Source organism: Lutra lutra, chromosome 16 (assembly GCF_902655055.1).
Source record: "Lutra lutra chromosome 16, mLutLut1.2, whole genome shotgun sequence".
In the NCBI taxonomy this organism is placed as follows: Eukaryota; Metazoa; Chordata; class Mammalia; order Carnivora; family Mustelidae; genus Lutra; species Lutra lutra.
Genome location: NC_062293.1, coordinates 41,346,122 through 41,372,230, shown reverse-complemented (window position 1 = coordinate 41,372,230; position 26,109 = coordinate 41,346,122). Strand labels below are relative to the sequence as shown.

At 42.2% G+C, this 26,109-nt stretch overlaps 1 protein-coding gene across 7 annotated transcripts in view; it reads left to right on the top strand.

The window, feature by feature from the left end:
- The window catches only part of NF1 (neurofibromin 1), a 265,097-nt gene extending 246,390 nt beyond the window's left edge, over positions 1-18,707 (top strand). For 4 of the 7 annotated variants that reach the window (XM_047705866.1, XM_047705868.1, XM_047705870.1 and 1 more), the window contains 6 exons: positions 13-113; positions 817-959; positions 1,329-1,375; positions 2,635-2,851; positions 9,174-9,227; positions 15,077-18,707. In XM_047705866.1, the coding sequence (XP_047561822.1) occupies positions 13-113; positions 817-959; positions 1,329-1,375; positions 2,635-2,851; positions 9,174-9,227; positions 15,077-15,219 (705 nt within the window). In that variant the 3' untranslated portion in view covers positions 15,220-18,707. The remainder of the gene's footprint in view (positions 1-12; positions 114-816; positions 960-1,328; positions 1,376-2,634; positions 2,852-9,173; positions 9,228-15,076) is intronic. The other 3 variants (XM_047705869.1, XM_047705867.1, XM_047705871.1) reach the window with 2 other exon arrangements.
- The last annotated feature ends 7,402 nt before the right edge of the window (positions 18,708-26,109 follow it).

The window sequence follows — 26,109 nt, the reverse complement described above, 5'->3', positions numbered from 1 at the left end:
GCCCTTTGGCAGGCCACGCTGGTAAAATACACCACAGATGAGTTTGATCAGCGAATTCTTTATGAATACTTAGCAGAAGCCAGTGTTGTTTTCCCCAAGGTTTTTCCTGTCGTGTAAGTATTTTCTGTTTTGTCTAACTTCCGTATCTGTCTTGAAGTCGTATGTTTTACCAAAGCTTAGGAAAAGTATCATCCAGTAATGTTCACTGGTTGTGGAGAGGGGAATTGTGAGACAGCATGATAGAGATTTTAGTTTAGAGACAGTGGGTTTAGTGGGGGCCTAAGGCTAGTTTTGGCCTTTAGGGAAAACATTTTTTTTTCTCTTGTTGATTTTCTTTTTTTTTTTTAAGATTTTATTTATTTATTTGAGAGAGGGAGAGGGAGCACGAGCATGGGGAGGGGCAGAGGGAGAAGCTGGCTCCCTGCTGAGCAGGAGGCTCCTTGTAGGGCTTAATCCCAAGACCCTGGGATCAGGACCTGAGCAGAAAGCAGGTGCTTAACCAACTGAGCCACCCAGGCGTCCCTCTTAGGTGATGAGCATCATTCATTGTTCATTTCCTCACTTACGAGCAAACCATTAGACACTCTATGTACCTGTTTTGGTTTCTTTTTTAGTAGAGCTTTTGTATTTATCCACAGCTGAGTGAAAACAAAAAACCTTCTATTCCATATAGAATTCCATATAGAATTTTATTCTCTCAAGAGCTGAGATCATATTAGCCTCAGATTATTCAAATATGTTTTCCAGTATATATTTTCCATTTAATTTCCCTTTAAAAAGTTCTTGTTTACTTTTTGTTTGTTTGCTTTTGTTTAGGCACAATTTGTTGGACTCTAAGATCAACACCCTGTTGTCATTGTGCCAAGATCCAAATTTGTTAAATCCAATTCATGGAATCGTGCAGAGTGTGGTGTACCATGAAGAATCCCCACCACAGTACCAAACATCTTACCTACAAAGTAAATCAGTGTCTTGGGAGGAGGGTGGTTGATGAACTTGCTAGTGTGTGTACTGTTAACAGAACGCACCAACTAAAGAATTCTTTGTAAGGGATAGGCTTGTTCATACTTCTCTCTCCATATGCTATTTTCTACTCTTTCCATTAGACGTTCAATAAGTAACCGGTTTACAACTTCTTAAGATTAAAATACAATTTTATACTGAGTGTGTTTTAAGTGAGTCTTAGTCTACTCTGACATTCATTTTAAAAAAATGTTTTCAATGTGTGTTTAGGTTTTAAATGTCATCAACCATATAACTTATTTAATTTCTATTAAAATTAAAAGACTGTCATGCTTACTATAAGAATAACATTTGGTTTGTTGCAGGTTTTGGTTTTAATGGCTTGTGGCGGTTTGCGGGACCCTTTTCAAAGGTAAGAAAAATCTGTTTTTCTCAATTGACAAAATGAAAGTTTTTATTCTATTAGTGTGCCTGCTTTAAGAGCACACAGTATGCTGAAAACCAGAATGATGACTCACGATAAACACGTTATTTTTATAAAATGTTTTCCACCACAAGATTCTTTCTAAGAGGCAGCACCTTTAATACATTTATATATCAGTTTTTACAAAAAAAAAGTAACTCAGTCCAGTTTATGCTTGACTTTTCAGAAGGGTGTGATAAACCTCTGTAAAGTTTTCTGCTCTCAGTCGTTTGTGTGTTTGATGATTGTAATGCATACACTTAAGTATCTTATAATTAGGAAGGAGCACGACCTATGGTTAAAATCAGCCTCACGACCCAAAACTAATACAGTGTTATATGTCAGTGAAATCTCAGTTTTTTTAAATTACATAATGAAAAAAAAAATCCTCATGAAAATATTTTTCCTTCCAGCCTATTGGATTAGATTCATTTTTATCTGGAATATATTCCTACTTGTTCTTGTTCATTTTTTTCTTTGATTAGCATTAGTTGATATGGTGCTACATAAATGTGTTTTTAATTATTGTCTCTGTGTATGGTCCCTCCAGATGGATTGAGATTCCTTGAAGGCAGGACTTCTGTTTCCCACCACCCCAGTTCCTAGTGCAGTGTTCTAGATGCAGGGGTGCTAAATCAAGGTGAATTATCTAAATCTTACTCTAGTTTCAAGAATCAGGTATTTAGTTTTTTATTTTGTTCAGTTAGTACTGAATATCTCTTGATATGCAAAGGCTATCATTTAAAAAATGGGCCTGAATTCCTAGAAATTAAGTATATCTTGCAGGAAGGTTTGTAGTTCGATTGCCAGTAACCCTCTGCCCTCTGCAGTGTTCAGTTAGTTGAGTATCTAAACGGCAGCTGGCATGATGATCCTCTGCTCATTTTCTTGTTTTGGAAAATTGACTACACATCGTTGCTGATGGTTTTATTGTCTCAGGATTAATTCAGTCTTTGCCTCTGCATGGCTGTCAGCAATCGCAGGGTCATCTGGAAGGTGTAGGTGTAAGCTAAAGAGTTCCCAGTCGGAAGTCCCATGGTAGTCTGGCAATCCTACACCACCCCTTTTTTCTAGTGCTCTCTAGTACACAAGAAGAAAAATAGTACATTAAGCCCAGAACGAAAATTGAGTTAATCTTTTTTGGCTTCAAAGGGGATTTACAGAAAAAAAAGAATGGAGCTAAAATAATTTCCTATTTTCCATTACAGCAAACACAAATCCCAGACTATGCTGAGCTTATTGTTAAGTTTCTTGATGCCTTGATTGACACGTATTTGCCTGGAATTGATGAAGAAACCAGTGAGGAGTCCCTCCTGACACCCACTTCTCCTTATCCTCCTGCAGTGCAGAGCCAGCTTAGTATTACTGCTAACCTTAACCTTTCTAATTCCATGACCTCACTTGCAACTTCCCAGCATTCCCCAGGTTAGTAAATGTGATCTTTATATAAATTTGAGCAATAATATTAATATACCAACATCAGGAATTCCCTTGTTATCAGGTTATAGTAGATTTTGCTCCTTTTTATCATGAGGTTCATCTTACATTTCTTCTTTACCTTATAGCTGATTTGAATTTTGTTATTCTATAAAGCTTTCTACTTTCAAACAGTTATTCATAAGATAGTGAAATGTTTAGAGTGTTCACGTAGTGTTCTAAGGTTGATAAGTTTTTAGAGTTTGGGCAGAAAGAGCAACTTCTAAGCTACCTCACCCTGTAAGTGAAGAGAATGAGAATTCCCTTATTAGATAGACTAGCCTTGCCCCGAGGGCTTCTATGTCTCTGATACAGCATACTGTATCCAAGAAATCCACAAAGTATGGTAGTACCCCATGTCCCTGTGCCAGCAACAACACAACCATCCAGAGACCAACCTGAAAATCTAGGAAAATCAACAACCAGAGAAACGTCACCTCAAGAAAATGACATCTTAAAGCACATAAGCCTATTCCTTGCCACAGAGTCACTCTTAGCTCCACACGAGTGAAGTGTGCCAGTGCAGCGTGCAGCTAAAAGGGGGAGGCACTGAGAAATACTATCTAACAGCCAGCGCAGGGCTCAGATACACAAGACGGCAGAAATGGCAAACCTATAGACTTCCGGACTCATTCAGTGTCAGGGTAAATGGTTTCCTACAACTCTGGTCGACCCTTGAGGTGTAATTCAGTGCAGAACTGACGCCATTGTGTGTGATGATGACAATGGGTAGTGAGGGAAAGCTTCCATGTGGTCATGTTTTCCATTCAGAATGATACCCTTCTAAAATGGTGAAAATTTTAAAAAGGTTTTGTGTTTAAAGTTCCATTATCTGAAAATTTTACTTTTGAAGCACCGATGTATATTTACTGTACATCGTTCTTTTTTTGGGTGTTAGCATGGATTTTCTTTTTAAAATCCTAGTGATAGCCTACAATGATGTTCAAGACACATAAATAGAGATCCCGATTTATAATCCCAATCTTACATGAGTAGTTTTGAAGGCCTGAAGAACTTGGCAAATATAATACCCAACTCATATTACAAACCATGGTATTAAAATAACTATATTCATCTATTCAGTTTTGGTCAGCTACAAAGCTTTGGCCAGCAGAGGAAACAAATTGTTTGGTCCAGCATATATTGATTGATTGACTCTTTTTTTCTCCAAGTAATAAGAGAAATCTGGCCAACATTTCTTCTGCATATCATCATGTTCATTTGCCCTCTGTCACTTATTCCCTAGGACAGTGTTTCTCCAACTGTGATCCCAGACCAGCATCAGCATCATTTGGGAGCTCGCTAGAATGCAGATACTAGAGCCCTACCCCAGACTTCCTGCATAAGAAACTCCCAAGAGTCAGACCCCAGCCAGCAGTCTGTATTAATAAACACTCCAGATGATTCTTACACACACTAGAGTGTAAGAAGCACTGCCCGAGGATATGCCTGTGGTCCTGCCCCATTATCAGCATTTCAACCATTAAAGCCAGGGAAAAACGTAAAATGTACTTCTAGATATTGTAGCCACTGAACTCTTTCCCCCACCACTGCACCCCCCGCCCCCACCTCCAAATCTTGGCATTTTGGAGCTAAGGAACACTGTAGAGACTGTTTAGTTCTAGGCTCACCATGTTGTGTGTGATGGGGAAACTGGGATTTAGAAGAGCTCAGGTAATTGCTTTATCACACAGTCCTTATCCAGAACCCAGGCCCATGCTCTTTCTACCACATTCATCACTTTCCATATCTATGATCAGCTTTCTTCCCTCCCTTTGTGTCCCTGTTTCTTTCATTTATTTGTTTATGTATTGCTCTCATTACTTCCATCTGCCTTACCCTAGTCCACTCCTTTTTTTCCATAGAGCTCTCTGTTTTCTGCATTACTTGTTCTTTATAATGTTAATGACAACTGGAAAATTCATACTCTGTCTGTAGTTGCCCTACTGTTTTTAAATTTTTGTTTACTTTGATCAAACTTTTGCCACTTGGGCTACCAAAGTGGTGTTAAACCTGTCGAAAGTGGTTATTTGTTTTTATATTAACTTTTTTTTTTTTTAACACCCAGACTAGTTGTTAGAGAGGTTTCTGCCCATCTTTACCCACTAGTGGAGACCCTAGAATAACCAGGTTGGAAACAGAGGTTAGTACAGGTCCTCCTGCTAGCTGATCAATTGCTTATATCCTGTGTTGGTTGTTTAAAAAATAAGTCCTATCCTGCAACCTCTTTTTTTAGAATTGTTTCTAAAAATCAGAAAATAGTATATGTGGTTTTGGTTACAGTTTTAAAGCAATAGTGTTACTTTTAGTAGTTCTTTAGATGGCTGCTTGAATAGACAACCACAGCCTGGGAGCCTTTGACGAAACAAGCTTTAAAAGCAGTAGAATTGGGGCGCCTGGGTGGCTCAGTGGGTTAAGCCGCTGCCTTCAGCTCAGGTCATGATCTCAGGGTCCTGGGATCGAGTCCCACATCGGGCTCTCTGCTCAGCAAGAAGCCTGTTTCCCTCTCTCTCTCTCTCTGCCTGCCTCTCCGTCTACTTGTGATCTCTCTCTGTCAAATAAATAAATAAAATCTTTAAAAAAAAAAAAAAAAAAGGCAGTAGAATTAAGTGGAATCGTGGTACTCAGCGTTTCCTGGCTCTGAATTGCAAATTCTGTGTCCTCAGTTTGCCAGATTATTTTACTACATGTTTTTGGGGAAAGGGTTTATCTTTCCAGTAGTGGTTATACTCTCCTATGAAACAAACCCATTTGTATCTCCAAATTGTGGGCTTGTCTCCATGAAATGATCCTGATTTATCTCTGTATCTAATTACTGTGCTTTTGCCATTTGCTCTTTTAGAATACCTCTTCAAGAGTTACTATTTCATTTGTAATTAGGTATACTGTTTTGTATCTTTAGCTACATGGAATCTTATATTCCTGTCTCCTCATTTCTTTACGGAGCTGAGTTTGCTGATATCAAAGGGCTGAAAGAAGTAATGAATCTAACTCAGATTCTCAACTCAGCCTAGCATTTCAACTTTGCTGTTTGGCTGTATAAAAATCAAAATAGGTTCCTGTCTCCACTCCCATCAGCCAAGTCCCAAGCAGAAGTATTTATTTATTTGTTTACTTATTTGCTTATTTATTTTTAAAGATTTTATTTATTTAGAAAGCCTGCAAGTGGGGGGAGAGTTAGAGGGAGAGGGAGGGAGAAAGCAGGCCCCGAGCTGAGTGCAGAACCTGATGCAGGAACCTCCATCCTATGACCTCGAGACTGTGACCCAAGCCAAAACCAGGAGTAAGATGCCCAACCGACTGAGCCGCCCAAGCGCCTCATAAGCAGAAATATTTAAAGAAATTCCAGGAACTCCTGGGCGGCTCAGTCCACTAAGCAGCTGCCTCTGGCTCAGGTCTTGATCCTGGGGTCCTGGGATCGAGCCCCGTGTCCAGCTCCCTCCTCAACCCGGAATCTGCTTCTCCCTCTTTCTGTGCCCCCCACACCCCAACCCACCCCCCGGCTTGTGCTTTCTCTCTCACTCACACATTCTCTCTCTCTCAATAAATAAATTAAATCTTAAAAAACAAAACTGTCATTCCCTGAAGTGGAGCCACAGATGTGGCTTGTCATCAAATTACCCAACACTAATCTGCACCCGGTCTCCTGAGCTTTACGCAGCTGTCAAAAGGCGAAAGTCACTGATCTGTATAGAGCTCCACTCTGCTGTGGACTTTCCTTGTCAATGTAAGCCTCTGCTTTCTAGATCTTTGGTACTTAGCAGGATCAGCCACTAAGCTGTGTTTTCTTTCTGGTCACCAGCCAGCATTCTCACTGTCAAATCAGCTAGATAAGATTCATGAACTCCCTCCCACTCCTAGGCATTAAACCTTACTTAAATAATGTATTAACTTATTGGGGGGGGGGCGGTAATTCATCAGCCACCAGCTTCTGAGAAAGTGTTGGTCACTACATAAAGCAACTGTCTCTGAAAATCCATTCTTCCTGATAAACTATCATAGCTCACTTGTCTATCCCCTTAGCACACAGAGGATTATTTTCTAAATCTATATTTTTTTTAAGTTTCATTTATTTGAGAAAGAGAGAGCGCATGAGCAGGGGGAGGGACAGAGGGAGAGAGAGAGAGAAGCAGACGCCCCGCTGAGCAGGGAGCCCAATGTGGGGCTCGATCCCAGGTCCCTGAGATCACGACCTGAGCCAAAGGCAGATGCTTAACCCACTGAGCCACCCAGGCCCCCCACTAAATCGATATTTTAAAATGTGTAAATAACTGTCTTCTGACTCCCTCCCTAGTTGAAATTGAACTTGGCATCAGTGGAGCTGTCAGTGGAGTTCAGTACATGTAAATTTATATTAACTTTTTAGCCAAATGAACATAAAACTCTGCCTCTTCAGATTTTCCCAAATGTCACTAAGAGAGCCCTGAAGAGAGTCCATAAAATTTACTCTCTGACATACAAGATATGCCAAACTGATTTTGTGGTCCCCTGTTAGGTCCAGTGTGGCTGAGCTGGACATAATGGAAGAACCAGATTTAGAGCTAAAAAAAACCAAGTTATTCACTTAAACATGCTGTGTGTATGGGGCTCTGTCTTGCTTAAGGCCAAGCCATGAGTGGTCTTCTTAGGTAATGCGCAAAGAAGCCTTTTTAAAACCATAGTTTTGAATGCTTTATAACCTTCTCAAGTACAGTCTCCCTCCATCCTCTTTACATGTTGAAGACCAAGTATACTAGAAATAGAAATCCAGATGGAATTATATGGACTAAGTACCTATTAGGAAATTAAATAGATCCGCTTCCAATGTATTAAGTTTTAATTTATACTCTGCCAGTGTCTCCCAATGTTTTTCACACTGTAATTTAATTCAGTAAACATTTGAGGACCAATTTTGTAACGTACACTAGATAATCTGGGCCACTTAAAGATGGGAAAGACCCTGGTCACCAAAGACTTGACAGTTTTTGCCTGTGGGTCTCAGTATTGGGTTTTGAGCTCAAGTTCTTACTTCCTTCTAACAAATTCTACATGTATGCAAGTTCTTTGATTTTAAGTGCAAGATTACTATTCCAGTGCTCAGTAGAAAATAACCAGAATCCCAGATACTTTATCCTACAGAGATTCATTGTTCACTACATGCAAGGAACTCTTCTGAGACCTATGGAAAGGGGGTAGCTAGTAGCTCATAATACCTGCCCTCAGGTGGATGTCAGGGTAAGAGGGTGAAGTGTACACAGAAAGAGTCATTTTGACCTCTCTCATGGGGCTTGTTATGTTGTACTTTTGTACTACAGAGTATTCTGATGGATCAAAGAGACATTTGTTTGGAAGACACGGGTAATAGTTACAGCAAAACTTTTATAACATATTTTTTACCTCAAAAAAATGTGAGGCTTGTGTTATAATTTTTTGAACAAAACAGCCATGTGGTCTATTTTAAATGTTTTTTACCAGGAAAAAAAATCCCCCCCGCCTTTGATCAGCTTATTTTACTGTGTGTTGGAGGATGAATTTTTTAGAGCAAAAAACCTGTTCAGTTGAGGGTTATTGTTGTTTTAATTCACCTCTTCTGCTTTATTTGGGGCTGTGTCCAAGCCCGTCAGTTACTCCTCGGTCACTTAGCTTCTTCAATGTAGACCTTCCCCCTGGGCAGCTGGGTGATCAGCTCGGAGTGCTGACAGCTGTGTGCGCACGGACAGGGTATCAGCACCGTTTCTCTACAGGGGGGCTGAGCCCTGAGTCAGTAACACTCCTGATACGTTCACCAGGTTTCAAATGTCTCCCTCTTAGAAGACACTTAAGGCCTCTCTTTCGAGACTACTTAAAATCCCTGAAACAATTTTAATGTTTTTGGCCACTGCATATGGTATCCCCAGACCTTTATTTGGCATTTTCTTAATTTCTTTCCCATATTTTTCCGTGTTATTATTACCCTGGATTTAAGGGAGAAAAATAATTTTAAACTGAGCAATTGCTTGGTGTAATTTCTGCTAATTTTTCATTTCATTTTTTAGTTTAATTCTTGACTTCAAATTCTTCATTCCAAAGAAGGTGGTAAAAACACATCTATCTGTAAAATTGTAAGTCCTAACATTTATTTGCAGAGTGTGATATTTAGGAAATTAATGGTCAGAGTTCAAGAATTCAAAAGATTGTTTCTGAAAACCACGGAACATAACAATTTTCCAATATCTACTCGTATTTCACCCTTTCAAAAAGCCTTGTGGACATCACTCACTTTTGTCTTTCCTCCCATTCTGTGTCTGTGAAGCTTCTCTGCCTTGTTCTAAGTCGGCAGTTTTCATGCGGCTGTTTCCTCATCAAGGTACTCTTTCCTTCCGCCATCTCTGCACGACATGCCGCTTCCCCCGCCTTCATCCCGGGCACGTGGCATGAGACTTCATTCACCGAGCCCTGTCAGCACCGTTTGGCTTAGCACCTGAGGCACTTGTAAAGCCACTGCTTTAAGGTCTGGTGCTCACTGACCCTGCAGGGCCAAGCATCCTGTGTCCATGAACGAGCTGCTACCACTCCCCCGTGAACACAGAACATGAGGTCCCAGCCCCAGGCAAACACAGGCCGGTGAACAGGAAACCCCAGGGAGAGTTAGTAGAGAAAGCAGGGTATGTGGTTTGAGGAAGAGTTTTTAGTTTAGGAAATACTTGTCTTCCCCCAGTATAAATCCAATTCTAATACTTCCTTAGAAATTGAAGCTGGCTGTGTACTCTTATCATCTATATTTTAAAAAGGGAATATGGTCTTTAGTTAGCTCTAAGGACTAAGAAGAAGAAAATGTGATGCACTTCTATCTAATTTATAAAAGTTGCCTTGTCTTCTTTTAACTCTTCTGTAACTATTATACAAAAAGATTAGGCCAAATACAAAAAGAAGTATTGGCAACTGATGAAAGTACATTAAAAGTTTTGTTAATTCTTACAGTTTTGTATATCTAGCTTAAAATACAAATATTTCTAAACACATATTTAACATGTCTTCATGAAGGTATTTACTGTCCCGTAAGAATAAGCTATAGTTACCTTTTCTTTTACAATTTATTATATTTTGCTGGTTCACATTAACTTAGGTACACATTCTAGTGTGAAATTCAAGTACTGTGCATTTGTTCTAATACTTCTTTCAGTACGTCACTTGGTCTTTAATTTCAGGTATTAGGAGCATCTTGATTTGCATAGAATTATTTTATCTGTGTGCAGGAAGTCTTCACCTGGATGATCTTATCTGAGTGTTCTAACAACCCTTTGAAATAGGCACATCTACTCTTATCCTTAATTGACAGATTGAGAACTAAAACCGATTAGGATCTGATCCCACCAAGACTCAGACCTGGGTCTTCTGACATGTTTGCATCATTGTATGAAACAAATGAGCCCGCTGATATGTTTGCCTTCTCATATATGCCATAAGATTTTTCTGACAGGTTTGCCATAGCATAGATGTAATCAACTAAGCAGCGCAGAGTCAGCTAACCTGCCAGCCCTCGTGTGCAGGTGGTGTGAGATGCGAGTTATTCGTCTTTTATTTTTGGGGTGTGACTTCTCACAAATCGCCTAACCCCTTTTTCTTCAGCTTCTCAAGAACTGAAAGGGATTCCATCCTTTTATTATTTCATGAAAGTATGAGGTTCCAGTTTGGGAAAGCCATTTTGGCGCTTAAAATTTAGGTGAATTTTTTAAATGAAGTGTTTTATTATTCGTCAGGCTGGATCTATCCCCAGCTGTCAAAATAAATAAACCCTGATACCTGCCTTCAAGGAACTCATGTTCGAGCAGAGGAGATAGACGTACAACTTCAGTTAACCATCATGCACTCTAATAATTTTTCCCACTTGATTTACTAAATTCTGACCAATAACACCTTTTATTTAGGATTTCATCTTTATCAGGAACCACCACAATTCACTGAAGCCTAGTGCTTCTTCATGCACTGCTGCATAGAATTTCAGCTTCTTCCGTCCTGCGTGTTTGTAACTTGGCTGCACGTTTGACCACAGCCTGTCTGTGGGAGAACTTAAACTAGGAAGTCAGGACCACAGAAGTTTTTACCTTTGTTTCATTCAGGTGGTAGTTTCGGGGTTTCCATCACCTCCTGGGTGTTTTGTTTTGTTTTGTTTTGTTTTTGCTTTTGTGCCCACTGAGAGTCAGTAGGGTGAGCCAATACTTAGGGGCCTAAGAGAAACCAGAGTGCAAAGCCTTGGAGAGGTGACACCAGGGTCTGCTTCCTAATTTAAATTACAGCCCGTACCAGTGCAGGGTGGATTCTGCCTGCATTTCAGCAGTCTGGCTGACCATCTGAGAGTTCTTCCTTTGGAATGCTAAGACCAGACTTGACTATAGAAGGCAGAAAGGCTGCTGCCAGAGTTCTCAATCGTGCTAATTATGCTTGGAAACAGAAATGTCAGAACTGGGCACTGTAATTGCTGCTTCTTAATAACTTGGCTTCTCCAAAATGCTGTAGCTTTGTATAAATATAATGCAATTTAATTGATTTTTTTCTTAAAAATGACCCTCCACGGTGTATATGTCAGCTTCTCCTTTGATCTTTAAGGTAATACAGCTTTGCTGTGAAGCTGGGAATCAGTTTTTACCACATTTACCTGTGTGTGGTTTATAGAGTTGGGTCACTGAGTAGGAAGAAAACACACATACAAAAGTAGGAGTTGAGGTGAAAATTAATTTGAGAGTGGAAGTAGGATGTCAGCCTCTCACATAGCATGGAAGCTTTTGGCTATGAGTAAAGGGACTAAGTCAGTGACACTTAAACATTTTTTACCAAAAGGAACCACATGCTCATGAGGAAAACAATTAGAAAATTAAAAAGAATAGAAGGAAAAAATCATCCATGATCCCACCACTCTAAGATAATCACTGTTCGTTAACATTTTAGTACATCTTCTTCTGTTGTCTTTTTTTTTTTTTAACCTAGTAGAGACCCTCATATGTGTAAGACTTTATACCTTGCTTTCTATCCTTAACATTTAACAGGAATAAATAAGGTTTTAAAAATTTTATCTAGAGGTCTAAAGGTTAATTGCTTTTTTTTTTAAGATTTTATTTATTTATTTGACAGACAGAGATCATAAGTAAGCAGAGAGGCAGGCAGAGAGAGAGGGGGAAATGACTCCCTGCTGAGCAGAGAGCCCGATGTGGGGCTCGATCCTAGACCCTGAGATCATGACCTGAGTTGAAGGCAGAGGCTTTAACCCACTGAGCCACCCAGGCGCCCCTGAAGGTTAATTGCTTAACAGAAAATAGAATATCCTTAGCTTCACCCTAGTGACTTAATCTATGTGACCCCAACTTCTGTAACTTTAATTCTTTTTTTTAAATTTTTGACAATTCTTAATTTCTTTTTTTTTAAATATTTTATTTATTTATTTGACAGAGATCACAAGTAGGCAGAGAGAGAGGAGGAAGCAGGCTCCCTGCTGAGCAGAGAGCCCAATGTGGGGCTCAATCCCAGGACCCTGGGATCATGACCTGAGCCAAAGGCAGAGGCTTTAACCCACTGAGCCACCCAGGCGCCCCTGTAACTTTAATTCTTAAGAATATCAGTGGGCAGCAGGCCCTTGTCCTCAAATAAAAGCATTGCCACCTTGCAGCGTAATGACTGCTTTCTCCCTGGAGTGAGCTGAGTCTCTCGGTAGCAAGGCCGTGTCGCAGGTAGGCATACAAGAACCAGCCCCAGGGTGGCAGATTGAAGGCAGAGAGCCACAGTCTCTCCTGATGGTGGGCCACACTGGGCTCCTCCTGACAGCTGTCTCCTAGTTGTTTCAAACCCTTGTTTGTTTAAATCCTAGCTTTGCCTAAATCTTATTTTCTGTGAAGGATAAGAATCCACATAAGGAACTGTGGACTTGAACTTGTAGGCCACAAGCAGATTTAAGGATATGGAAAGTCAGGTGCACTAAGTTCATGATAATTTCAAATGGAGGTAGCTAAAAAACAATATTTTTATTTTCTTTTCCACTCAAAATGTGGCACCACACCCTGCAGATCAGGGGCTGCATGCTTTTGGGCTCTGAGTTACAACAATGATCATATTTAAAAATGGAAGCATTCAGTTCAACCAATATTTACTGGAAAAGATACCAACTAAATCTTACCAGAAAATGAAAATGAATAATAAACGATCTTTATTTTTCTAGGTGCTTTTACTCTCATAGAGGAAATAAGATGTATACATGAGCTGTGGTAGCAGGGGCAGAATGTAAGACATGTAAATGCCATCTAGAAGCAGGAAGAGAGAGGGGGAGATGGGAGCTCTGGCAGGACACAGCGGAGTGCATCCTGAAGGAAATGGAGATGAGGAAGATATGGGTCGAATTTATCTTGTGGAGACAGGCAAGGCACCAGAGAGAGCTTGCGCAGACACGAACTGCAGAGTTCAGGGCACGCTGGAGGTGACAAGCAGCCTCCTGTCAATTTTGTTATTTGTCTTAAAAATTCACTCTGGAGAAGATGCAGATACATAGACAGAAGGGAATAAAAATCATCCAGAATTCTGTTAGCCAGAAACTTCTGTGGACATTGTGGTATTCTTTCTTCCATTCATCTTTCCACACATATGATTGGAATAGAGCAGATTTGAGATGCCAGTCCACTGTGCATGGGTCTTCGAGGAGGGTGGCAGACGTCCTTGAGCTGCATGCAGACCCCTCGCCCAGTGCACTTTTTCATAAAAAAGCACTAAGAAATACCCCATGTTCCTCTGATAAGTTCCAGACAGCAAACCGTTATTGAGCCTCTGGAAATCTGGCCACGTGCCTCCAGATGCCTCACACTCTGAATTGAACACAAGTCTGCATCTAAATGATGTGTGGCTCCTAGAAGATCATCACAAATCCACTTCCTGCTCAGGAGCCACAAGGCACATGTGTGGATAGACGTCCATTTTCTAGAACATGATGAATACTTTTAGACTTGAAATGGTGCTTTGTCCAAAAACAAGTATTTTTCCTCTCTCAGATTTCATTTATATTTTAAAATTCAAATGGTACGGTAAGAATAAAATAAAAATTACCTGAATTAACACCCTCCAGAAGTAACAAATTTGGCAGCTGTTGTCCCACCCTTTTTTTTTTTCTTTTTGTATGTGAGAAATTTTTTTTCCTTACTTCAAAATTATGGTCATCTTTCTGTATCAGTAAATAGCAAGCAGTACTTTCCATTTCCAAAATGCTGTCCAGCTTTCTCCTCTCCCACAAGTTATGCCACAGATGGATATAATCACTGATTATTTTGGTAAATTTTATTGAAGTGTAACATACAGGAAAGTATACAGATCAAGAGACTGAACATTACCAGCATCCCAAGAAACCACCTGCCTCCGCCCTTCGAGCCACTGAGGTCCTCAGTAACCACTATTCTGTTACCTATCTAATTTGCAATCTTTACTAATAGAATGGGCAAAAATATCTTGGGTTTTTTTTTTCTTTATTTTTTTGCTTCTGGTTACTTTTATGCAGTTACTGCTTGGACTGCTTCTAGAATTCACAGTAGGGCCCAATTTTTGGAGGTTAAGTCTCCTCCATGAAAGAAATGAATGGCATCTATTTTAGGTGCAGAACACGGAAGGATTTGCCATAGTTGAAAACTTTAAAGGAAGAGTCTGCAGTATAACTTATGGCCTCTATTATTTTCTCAGTAAATATCGGAGTTCCTTTGGGAGAGGCACTATGATTTAAAAAAAAAAAAAAAAGAAGAAGAAAGTATCTTCCTTTCTTTGAAGTGACAAATTTCAGTACCTTCTGCAACTAGAGAGTATATTTTGTGTAGAACTCCAGTAAGGATATGTGGCTAGAAGCTGACCTCTGCTGGAAGCTTCTGGTATGATGTGGAGGAAGGAGCCCTAATCTTCCTGGTGGCTGCTAGCCTTCATTCAGCTCAAGCCTGCCTGCCTCTAGCTTTCCCTGGCAACTTCTCCGTTGTTATTGTTTGTTTTTTTCCTTATGCTGTTTTTCTGCTATGATAGCAAGTTTTGCTTAACAAAATGTGACGTTTTCTGTGTGGCAAGGTCTTTGTAAACATCCTAGCGGTTGACTATTGAAATATGCAAATTTTCAGGTCAGGTTGTATCCTATACACACCATGAGATTCAGGCCTGAAGCTTGACGGCAGAGGAGGGGGAGTAACTAGCTGCTCTGCTTCTCTCCAGGAATCGACAAGGAGAACGTTGAACTCTCCCCCACCACTGGGCACTGTAACAGTGGACGAACTCGCCACGGATCCGCAAGCCAAGTGCAGAAGCAAAGAAGTGCTGGCAGTTTCAAACGTAATAGCATTAAGAAGATCGTGTGAAGCTTTCTTTCTTTCCTTTTTCAAACAGACATAACTCACACGGGCTCGTCACTAGTGACCCCTTCACCACCGTGCTGTGACGCTGCACTTCATGTCTTTAATGAGCCCGCCCACGTTTGCCATGTTGCCAGATGATCAACTCTTGGAAGCATTGCCTAAATTTAATGCTGCTTTTTCTTTGACTTTGTTTTCCTTCTACTTTCGGTGTGTCTGGTTTAAGCAGGTGTTCAGAACAACTGCAAAGAAAGTGGGAGGTCAGGACGCTTGAACTGAGAACATCCCAATTGTGAGAGAGGATGGATTCTCGAATACTTGCTACCACTGGCCAGCTATGAAAGCCATTTGCACAGAGCTCTCTGCCTTCTCTGTTTCCCCTTCTTCATCATACACAGTAAAGTGTTAGTCTTATTTACACACTTTTCAAGATAGAAGTTTATGGGAGAAATACTACTATGATCCCAGTATGTTTAATCTTTTAGCTGTGGACTTTTTTTTACCTTACACAACTGAAGGAACCATAGAGGTCACACCTCAGTGACTTCACACCATAAAGCCACAGGCAAGGTACTTCGGGGGGGTGGGGGGATGGAGGGATTTAGTATTTTGTAATGAATTCTTAAGAAGTACTAACACTTGAGTATTAGCAATAATTACAGGAAAATAAGCATAACCACATATATCTTAACATTACCGAATTAAAGCGATGGGTTCTGAAGCCTTATCCAAACTCAGTCATCCAAACTAGTTTATATTTTTCCTCCGTTGATTATCTTTTAATCTTTAAATATACTAAAAGTTTTTTGTTTTTATAAGCCAAAACTATACTAAGTATAGTAACTATATGTTTCCCCACTCCTTCTCTTCTTTCCTAAATAATTCTAAGCAGGGTAATCAGTGAACAAAGTATTGAAAATTGTTCCTTGAAGGTAATTTTCATAGATGTTTGCATTAGCTCCATAGCAAAATGAAATGGTACGTGAATTTTAGAGTAGCTGATGCTTTTATTTTGTTTAATAATTTTCCCAGAAACACAGAGTATAGTGTATATTATCAAAAAATTCTTTGATAACATGTATTTTAAGTGTCTTGTAATCTTCCCCCTCCCCTCCAAAAAAATCAGGAATCTCTTTAGCAAAACATTTGGGTTCTATATGATAGAATTGCATTTAATCACTGTGAAAGGACTGGTCAGCCTGCATTAGGATGACAGTAGGGGACCTTAAGAGTTGCTGCTATACTGAACGGTATGGATTATCCTGGTGTTGGAATTTCCACAGTAATGCAGATCCAATTTTTTTGTGGTACCTGCAGTATGCAAAATGATTTGACTTCAGTGAACATAGTAGTAGTATCTGGATGTTCCAATTTAGATCTAAACCATATTTATTACAAAAAGATATCCCCCTACTCCCAGGTTCCCTTTATATGTTACGATGTAATGGCTTTGGGAGGGGAAAAGACACCTAGGGGAGGGGGAGCTTCCTGTAGTGCTGTTTCATGAGTGGATTTCAGTAAATTAAATTCCACAGCTAAATCAATAAATAATGGTACATTGAAGTGTTCTGATTTTAATAATATAACACATTTCACATTTATCCACACAGTAACAATGTAATATGTTAATGTAAATAAAATTGCTTTTGATATTCAGAAATAACAAGAATTTAATTTTTTTAATTTGTTTACAGTCTGGGAAAAGCAAGAACCATTTGCCAAAATAAAAGGAAAAAACTTTAGTATTAATAGTTATTTTGATGTAGAATTGTTGGACAATATTGAAGACAGGTGCAATTAACTAAGCTTTTTGTTTTTAACTATTGCAGAGGCTGCATTAGAGTAGAATGTTCATAGTAACAGAGCAGCTAGGACTATAAACTGCTGAGATGAGAACTGAGTTTAGAAGTAGATGCTTAACATCCTGATGCCAAGCGGCAGTAGTCTTGGTTTTCCCGCAACCCAGTGCTTCTGGGAAGGCACCGCAACTTCTTGGATCCTGGAATAAAAGGCAGATATGAGCCTTTAATCATTGTGGTTCCATGTTTTTCCTCTTTGTTGGTTTGGTGCATGTTGGTGGGTGTTGTTATGCTATTTTGCTTCTCCCATCAAAATAGAGAAACTGCCAAAGGTTTTCTGTTTTTAAAAAAACAGTGTTTCCATAACAAGTTCTCCAAGGGTATGCTGTTTCTTAAATTTATTCGTTATCTCCCTCTAGTGTAATGAATGGAATGAATTCACTTGAAGTACCTCATGAAATGATCAGCGTTGCACAAATCAAATTTGAGCCGCCTTTGAACTGAAAATACTTCTGGAAATCTGAAAACCTACTAAGGTTTAAAATTTACCTTGTTTAGAGAACTTCCGACTTTTGAGGAAAATCTAGCTTTCCAAGTAACTAAAGTGAATGCGAGCTAAGTCTCACCAATATGCTTCCCCTGAGAAATGAAACACTCCTAGGCCTCGTACCGTAATCTGCATGAGAAACCTGCAGTTCGGGGCAGATTTTCCATTATAATCTGATTTACGTTCTATAGAGAACATTAGAAGTCATTTGTTTGGGATTTTTTTTTTTTTTAAGAGGCAAACATTATCAACTCATCACGTTTTCACTGTGCATAATCCACCTGTTTTATCACTGCTCCAGTCCCAGGGGTGGGCCCTTGTTTGCCTACATTGAAAATACAGTTCACTGGCTTTGGGGGAAAGCAGCAAAGCTCTATCCTTCATCCACTCAACCAACATGTTCACTGCTGAATGCCAGCCCTGGGCCAGTCCTGAGCCCAGTGCTGAGGACCCTACCGTGAGCGGTCAGCTGCCACCCCCACAGGGCGGAAGCTGGTAACCCTCCCTCCCTGCTTAGTGGGTTTTAGGGTTTTTTAGTTTGTTTGGGACTTTCTGTTTGTTTTCTCGTTTTGTTTTACACCCTTCACAACCCTCCAGGCATAATGAGGCATGTCTTATTCAATGTTATGCAATGGACTTATACAAAAATTCACTCTTCGTGTCAGCCACACAATTTTTTTTAAAGCAGTATATTCACCTGTAAATAGTTTGTGTAAAATTTGACAGAAAAGTATATTTACTACACTGTAAATACATGTGATGATATATTGTATTATTTTGCTTTTTTGTAAAGCAGTTAGTTGCTGTACATGGATAACAAAAACTTGATTATTCTCGTGTTAGTATTGTTAACTTCTTCCTGCGACTGCGTCACATCATTTAAAGAAAATGCTGTGTATTGTAAACTTACATTGTATATGATAACTTCCTCTCCTTTCCATCTGGGCCTAGACTCTGGCAGTTTCCTCGTCTACGACCTTGTTAATACTGTATGCCAGCAGGAGAGATACTGCCCAATAGTCAGAACCGATCATTGTAGGGGAATCATTGTAGAACTCCATCTCAGATCACTGTTGTTCCCCACCCCATCTTCCTCCCTGTGTATGTACTCCACCCCCCCCCCTTTTTTAAGTAAAATGTAAATTCAATCTGCTCTAAGATGTGGGGAGTTGTTTAATTTCTTCACATGCCTCAGCTCTGATTTCTCACTTCTCCCCCTCCCCCCACTTTTCCCTGATCTTTTGAAACATCAAGGCCATTTCCTTCCTTTTAAGGATACCTTGGGTTTGCCTCCCTCCCCTAGCCCCTCCGTGGGAAAGACCTTTCTATTTCCAGAACCTCTCAAAACAAAAAGTAAAAGAATTTAGGTGAAATGTATAGGGGAGGAAAGAGTTTTCCTCGAGCCTCTTTGGGTCCCTGGCTGGACTGAAAATAAACTGATGAGACCGGCCCAACAGAAGAGAAGCACACAACACAGATGCGTTCTGTTTTCATACAAGTGTCCGTGACACAGGAGCCTTCCTAAGGAAATGAAGACCCGGAGAAACCGTGAACCCTGAATGTTTCTGTGGTTGGTCTGATGAAGAGCAGGCGGTTGTGGAGGAATGTGATAGGTCCGAGAGGATGAGGTAAGTGTAGTCAACTGGGGGACCTTAGCAAGGCCCGCCCGTTGCCACTGTCTTCTCTTTGGCGATAAGGGCGCTCTGCTTTTCTGGGCACAGGGAGGACGCCTCTCACAGGAGGGTTTTCTGTCCTATTTTCAGGGCAGGGGCAAGGTCAGAGTGCATGCCTCCACCATCTTCTCAGACTCCTTCAGCTTAAAATCTTCAGTAGGCCAACCTGGAGTTGCAGGTCCTGAATGCCATCAAATGCTTTTTCAGGACCTGCCAAACTGAGGGGTGACTCTGGGAGAAGCTGTCTTGACTTCTTTTAACACGAGCACTTAGAAATGCCAGGACACCCTGAGATCGAGCAGTCAGAGGGCCTGTGTTAGGACTATAAAAAGCTCTCCAAACTTTTCAGCTCTTTTTCAGCGGACTCGGTCATGACACTACATGCGTAAACACTGGAAAACACTCTCGGGCTCAGCTGCTACAAGCTTTACTATTTTCTTTGCCTCATTATGTGGGCTACTTCCAGAGGGAGAAAGAATCCAGCCTAAATCCTGTAGCCAGGACAGAGCTGGGCCTTAGGAGGATAACAGTGTCTGGCATTAAATGAAAAACTAAAACACCATGATGCTGGTTCCTGCAGGTCTGAGGCAAGTGCTGCTCTGTTTATGGGAAGACTGAGAAAGCAGGTGTCCCTCACCTGAAGAGCTTCCTGATACTCTTGGGTCTATCCCAAACCTCTGAGGCAAAGGCAGACTCCAGGGATGGGGCCCTGGGAGGGACAGGCAGAGTTTAAAGCCTCTGAGGTGATTGCCTTGGGTACCCAGGCATAATGGAGATAGCTGTCTTCTCCCTGGGGCCCAAAGCATGCTACTCAAAACGGGATGCCTTTGGGATAATAACCGCTTGGACCATACCGCTCCATCCCTTGACAGCAAGTGCCTTGAGGACATGGACCATATTCTTTATCCTCTGTGGGGCCCCATGCCCATTTCTTGCCCGCACAGACTTTTGCTTTCTGGGACACCCTCAGGGACTTGAGAAATGACCCAGAAGTGTGTCCAGGTGGAGTTACATCTAGTGCTAGAGAAGGCCGCTGAAGCTGGGGATGACCTGGCCCGGGGAGCACGGGGAGCAGAGCAGCATCTAGGCAGAAAGCAGCACACCAGAAAAGAGTTTTTCCTCCCGTTTTTTTTTTTTTTTTGTCCCACTTTGGGCAATGCACCCTAACTTTCTACTTTTTAGCTCCATAAAAACATGCCTTAGCCCCAGAACAGCAAAAATGGGGGTACTCTGTATCTTTGAATCTGGCCCAGAATCAAAGTGCAATGAGAAATTGATGGCAAGGGATGCTCTCTTATCAATTTAGTAACCTGTGGATGGAGGACAGAAAGAAAATGGGAATAGGTGATCTATGCTTCAAGCAAAGACTCCACTACCACCCCTACACTTCTACAAGAAGAAAGTCAATAGTCAACTTTCGGGTTTCAGCATTCATCCATTCATGGAGGAAGCATTTATTAGACCCCTTGTTTTCACAAATGAACTCCAGCATCAGCACCTCCCAGAAACAGCTCTGTTCAGGCACTTCTTCTCTTGATTCTGTAACAGCTTCTTGTGAACAGTGTTGTGATCAACCGTTGCTACTTCCCTGGCTAGACTCTGAGCCTCCAGTTACAGGGGTCATGCTTGTTCAAGGTACTCAGCAGAGGGTTGCTGACTAACAATTAAGGCACTCCATTATCAGAGAACTGTAGAAATAGATGTACTAGAAAAAAAGACCCCATTCACAGTAGCAATCCCAATACAAAAATGCCTGCCAAAATGGAGACGACCTATGTCTATGTAGTAAAGACCTAAACTAACTCAGGTTTTAAGATTTCACAGATCAGTGAAATTTCCAAAATGTATTTTGTCAATTCATGCATTTAGAGAAAAACGAAAAAGAAAATCTTTTTATAATGGAAAGGTGATTTCAATCCCAAAGGGTAGGGAGAGGGGAAATTCTTTCAGAGGAATTGATTTTGCTTTATACAAAAGTCACTGTGTTATCCTTATTTTTCTCCTTCTGCTATGCATTCAGTATGCCCCAGCGCCGCCAAGCAGGCGGACATGTGAGGGGCCAGTCTGAAGAGCTGAGGAAATAGAAAGACAAACCACAGTCCTGGGTGGGAAAACTGAACATTATAGAGTGCCAAGTCTTCCCAAATTACTGATTTAATGCTCTTCCCATCAAGATCCTAAAAAATGACGCTAGGGTACATCTTGGAGAGTAAACAAGAAAGCATGGCCAAGGGGGGAAAAGTGTAGTTGGAAACTTCCCCTACTAGGTAATACAGAAACTTTTTAAGTATTTCAGACTTATAATACAATTAAACCAAATAGAATGGGACAAGCAGGGGCACCTGGGTGGCTCAGTGGGTTAAAGCCTCTGCCTTCAGCTCAGGTCATGATTCCAGAGTCCTGGGATCGAGCCCCACATCGAGCGCAGCATCAGGCTCTCTGCTCAGCGGGGAGCCTGCTTCCCCCTTTCTCTCTCTCTCTGCCTGCTTGTGATCTCTGTCAAATAAAATCTTTAAATAATAAAGACATCAGAGGCATCTCATTTAAAAAAAAATGAAACAAGCAAAAAAAAATCCTAATTATACTATAGTTAAAAAAAAAAACCAGTAACCCCCAAATCTCATTGACATCAAAGCCATAAGCTTCCCACCCTGTTACATGTCCACTACTGGTCGGTAGGGGGCACTGCTCACCCAGTTTCTAGGGCTCCACAGAACCCAGCCGTCACAGCAAAGGGCTGGTAAGACTGCAGAGGGAGAGCTCAGGCAGCTTGGCCCAGTCTCTCCATGGGATGACGGAAATGTTCCATTAGACACACTGTCTTACATGGTGCCACAGCCACGCGCAGGTGTCAGAGCCATGAAATGTGGCTATTGAGATTGAGGAACTCACTTTATTAAATGTAGGTAGTTAGATGTGACTACCGGCTTGGACAGCTCAGCATCTGAAGGGTCTCGCATTAGCAGTTGTAGGCCCAAGGGCAGATGTGCCATCACTTCCCATAGTCACCGCCAGAACTTGGCACACTGCTCCACAAAATAAATCATAAGGGTCAGAAAAAGCTATTCTCCACTGTCCAGAAGGACAGCTAGAAATGTTAGCCATGAACATCAAAACTCTCACAACAGGGAAGGACTTTATAAGCCTAAAAGCAGTGGGAGAAATCCTAAAGATTATGCTTAAAATGTCCTCATGTCCAAAGAACTCACGCCCAAAGTTTAAAGGCCAACAAACTGAGAAATTGCTCTCATTAGAAAGCGTTCCTTAAAATCAACTTTAAGAAAAGGCCCATGTACGGAAAAAAAAAAAAAAAAAAGGGCAAAGGACATGAATGGCTAATCCACAGAAACACTGTACAATTGCTAATTACTATACAATGAAAAGTTCATAGCAAAAAAAAATTGCCAATAGAAATAGTGAAATATTTTCATCTGTCAAATCAGCAAGATATCTAATACTTGGTGCTGGTCAGGAGAGAAGTGTGATGGACTCGCCTGTGTGCTTGATCTCACCTTTCTTTACCAGTAGCCTTAAAAACATCCACATTGTTTGCCCCAGTAACCCTGTATCTGGGAATCTAGCCAGGAGAAACAAGTAATCAGAGTGCTAAGACTTCCATCAAAGTATTATTTATAAGACCAGAACACCTGGACACAGCCAAAATGTTGGCTTAATTATCTACGTTCATCCAGCACTTTCTGAAAGCTGACAGGGCCTCCTTATGCAGCCTTTTAAAATGGGCTTAAAGGGAGTCAGCTGAGCCTCCATCACTTGATTTGGCTTCAGTCATGATCTTGGGGGTCCTGGGATCAAGCCCCTCCATGCTCAATGGGAACTCCACTTGGGAATTCTCTTTCTCTGCCCCTCCCCCTGCTCGTGCTCTCACTCTCTCTCTCTCACCCAATTAAATAAATCTTTTTTAAAAAATGGGTTTAAAGGGACGCCTGGGTGGCTCAGTGGCTTAAAGCTTCTGCCTTCAGCTCAGGTCATGATCCCAGGGTCCTGGGATGGAGCCCCAACTCCGGCTCCCTGCTCAGCGGGGAGCCTGCTTCTCCCTCAGCCTGCTGCTCCCTGTTTGTGCTCGCTCTCTCTGACCAAAAAAAAAAAAAAAAAAAGATTTAAATTTGAAGGAAAACTTCCAATAGACTCAAGAGTTTAAAAACCACGTATGAGGGCGGATCCCAAATTACATTTATATATGTATACATATATATTGATACATACAGTTTATACATAGATGTCTAGAAAAGCAATGCTTCTTCTAAGGCGTGCTCTTACCTCCCCTGAACAGCAGGGGGCGCAGGAGAATCGGGTCTCTCTCCCGGGAGGCAGCCAGATGGAGTCCTGGGAGTCCTCTGGCTTCTTTGCTGTTTCGCTCCTTGGGCTGCTCCTGCTGAAGGCCAGGCTCCCTGCTGGAGCCCCCTTTAAACATGGCCTGGCTGGCTCAGTCGGTAGAGCATGTGAATCTTGATCTCAGTGTCGTGAGTATGAGCCCCACGTTGGGCATAGAGCTTACTTGAAAAAACCCACTGCACCTCAGTCGGTTCCCAAGAGGCCTCTGGAAGCCTCCACCCCAAGGTGACCTTCCTGTGCCTCCCGTGCAGTGTCACTGCCCGTGGGGTTCCCAGCAGGAAACCTGACCTGCCTCAGCCTTCATGTCCCTAAGTCTCAGTGATCCTCGCTTGTCCAGTCCAGCTCCCAGCCCTCATTCCCCTCCCAGAGGTGTACTCCGCAAAACGGGAACACCTTAGATTTCTGTTTTCTTTGGTTTTGAAGCTTCTGGGGTAGGGGTGGTGGGTCTATAGCCGGGGCTTTAGCCCAACGCCTGAGATTCTGCATCAGTCCCTCCAGGCTCACCTGCCCCAGCTCCTGCCCCAACACTTCTGTGTGGGAAGGAATGCCAATGGGGACCAAGAGGCCACCTAGGCCACGGTCCCATGTCTGTCACCAAGAAGCTTTGTGATCTTGGGCACTCACTTTTCCTCTTGAGACTTTGGGTTTCCCAAAAGTCAAGGAGTGAGTTTGCATCAAAGGGATTAGCAAGCAGGTGTCCCCCATCCTGACAGTCTCTGGCTCTCCAATCACCAGGCCTTTGGGATAACCAGGATCCCTCCTCCTGGGGCAGTCAGGCTGGGCCTAGTCACCCTTCAGTAACAAATGGTCCTATCTTACCCACATCTCATCTTTATTCCATGACCCAGGCTGACAAGCAGCATCCATCTGGGACATCGCCAATCCCATGGCAGGGAACAAGAGGCATGGAGAACCATGGTTGGTCTCCTAAGCTTATCCATAAGCAATACTTCCTCCACATTTCGCTAGCCAAAGCGCATCACACGTGGCTATGTTTGAATTCCGTGAGGCAGAGTATATAATCCCCTGGAGGGAGGGGCTCCAAGGGAGGGGGGCTGCCAAGAATCAGCACAGTGACACTGCCTGCCATTTACCCATTTATTGAGCCCTTGTTAATATCCCAGGCACCTTGTGGGGCACGTGGGTGGTGCAGTCAGTTGGGCACCTGACTCTTGGCTTCGGCTCAGGTCATGATCTCAGGGTCTTGGGATCAGAGCCCCGTGTCCGGCTGAACCCTCAGTGTGCAGTCTGTTTGGGACTCTCTCTCTGTCTCCCTCTGCCCCTCCCCCCTCAAATACATAAATCTTTAAAAGAAAAAACAAAAACATATTCCAGGCACCTTGGGACACGAGTCTCCACTCCAACATGATGATTAGCTAGAGAGCTGAACAACAGCACTGTGTGCACCAAACATTACTCTGTTTACACCAGTATTTTGTGACAATACTGAGGTGGGTAGGTACACACGCTCTTATTTTGTCTTTACAACTCTGTGAGGTAGACAGGATTATCCCCATTTTAGAGATAAGGGGGCACCTGAGTGGCTCAGTGGGTGAAGCCCATTTTAGAGATAAGAACACTGAGGTTAAGTCACTTGACCAAGGTCACATGGCTTATGAGTGGCCAAGACAGGATGTAGACCCCAAGCCCTCTGAGTCTGAAACACCGTACCTTTTTTTTTTTTTTAAAGATTTTTTATTTATTTGAGAGAGAGAACATGAGGGGGTCTGGGGGAAGAGCAGAAGGAGAAGCAGACTCCCCACAGAGCAGGGCGCCTGCTGTAGGACTCAAACCCAGGACCCTGGGAGATGATCTGAGTCACCCAGTTGCCCCAGAAACCTGTACCCGGGGCCTTCCTGTCACATACCTCCCATGAAAAGCAGCAGGAGTCCAAGATGGGCCTGCCAGACTCCCAACAGTGTGGAGTATTTGCCCACATGCTGGGAGTAAGAGGATGTCAGTAGGTGGCATCCACGGGTGTCAGCACCCATCACAGCACCAGGCTGTGATATCGGGCCTGGCAGTTCTGTGTGTTCTGAGACCTGCAGGACAAACAAAGGCCCCTGGGATACATTCGCTCTCGGTCTGACTCCTCAGCCAAGACACTTGGAGGCTCTGAGCACACCTTGTGGGGGCGGGTGGGGGGAGGGAGGGTTTCCGCTCAATGAAGACAGAGAGACTTGGGTGCTATCAGGGGGTAAAAGTAGAGGAGAGGAAGCAGGCCTCACTGCTTAGAGTCAAGCCCTGCTCCCACAGGTACCAGCTCTGTGACCTTGAGCAGTTTACCTCAACCCCACCCCCCAGCCCCCCCACCTCCCCAACCCCCCCCTCATTTCCCTCACCTGAAGATAGAGTTAATAACAAAGCGCCCTCCGGGAGCCACTGGAGAAAGCAGAGCTGGTTCATAGAGAGCCCTCGAGTTCTTGCCAGCACCTGGCAGGAAGTAGGCCTCAGGAAGGGCTAGCTGGTGTTGCTTCAGAGGCCGGAGGAAGGGTCTTCCCAAAAGAAGAAAGGAGATCCAAAG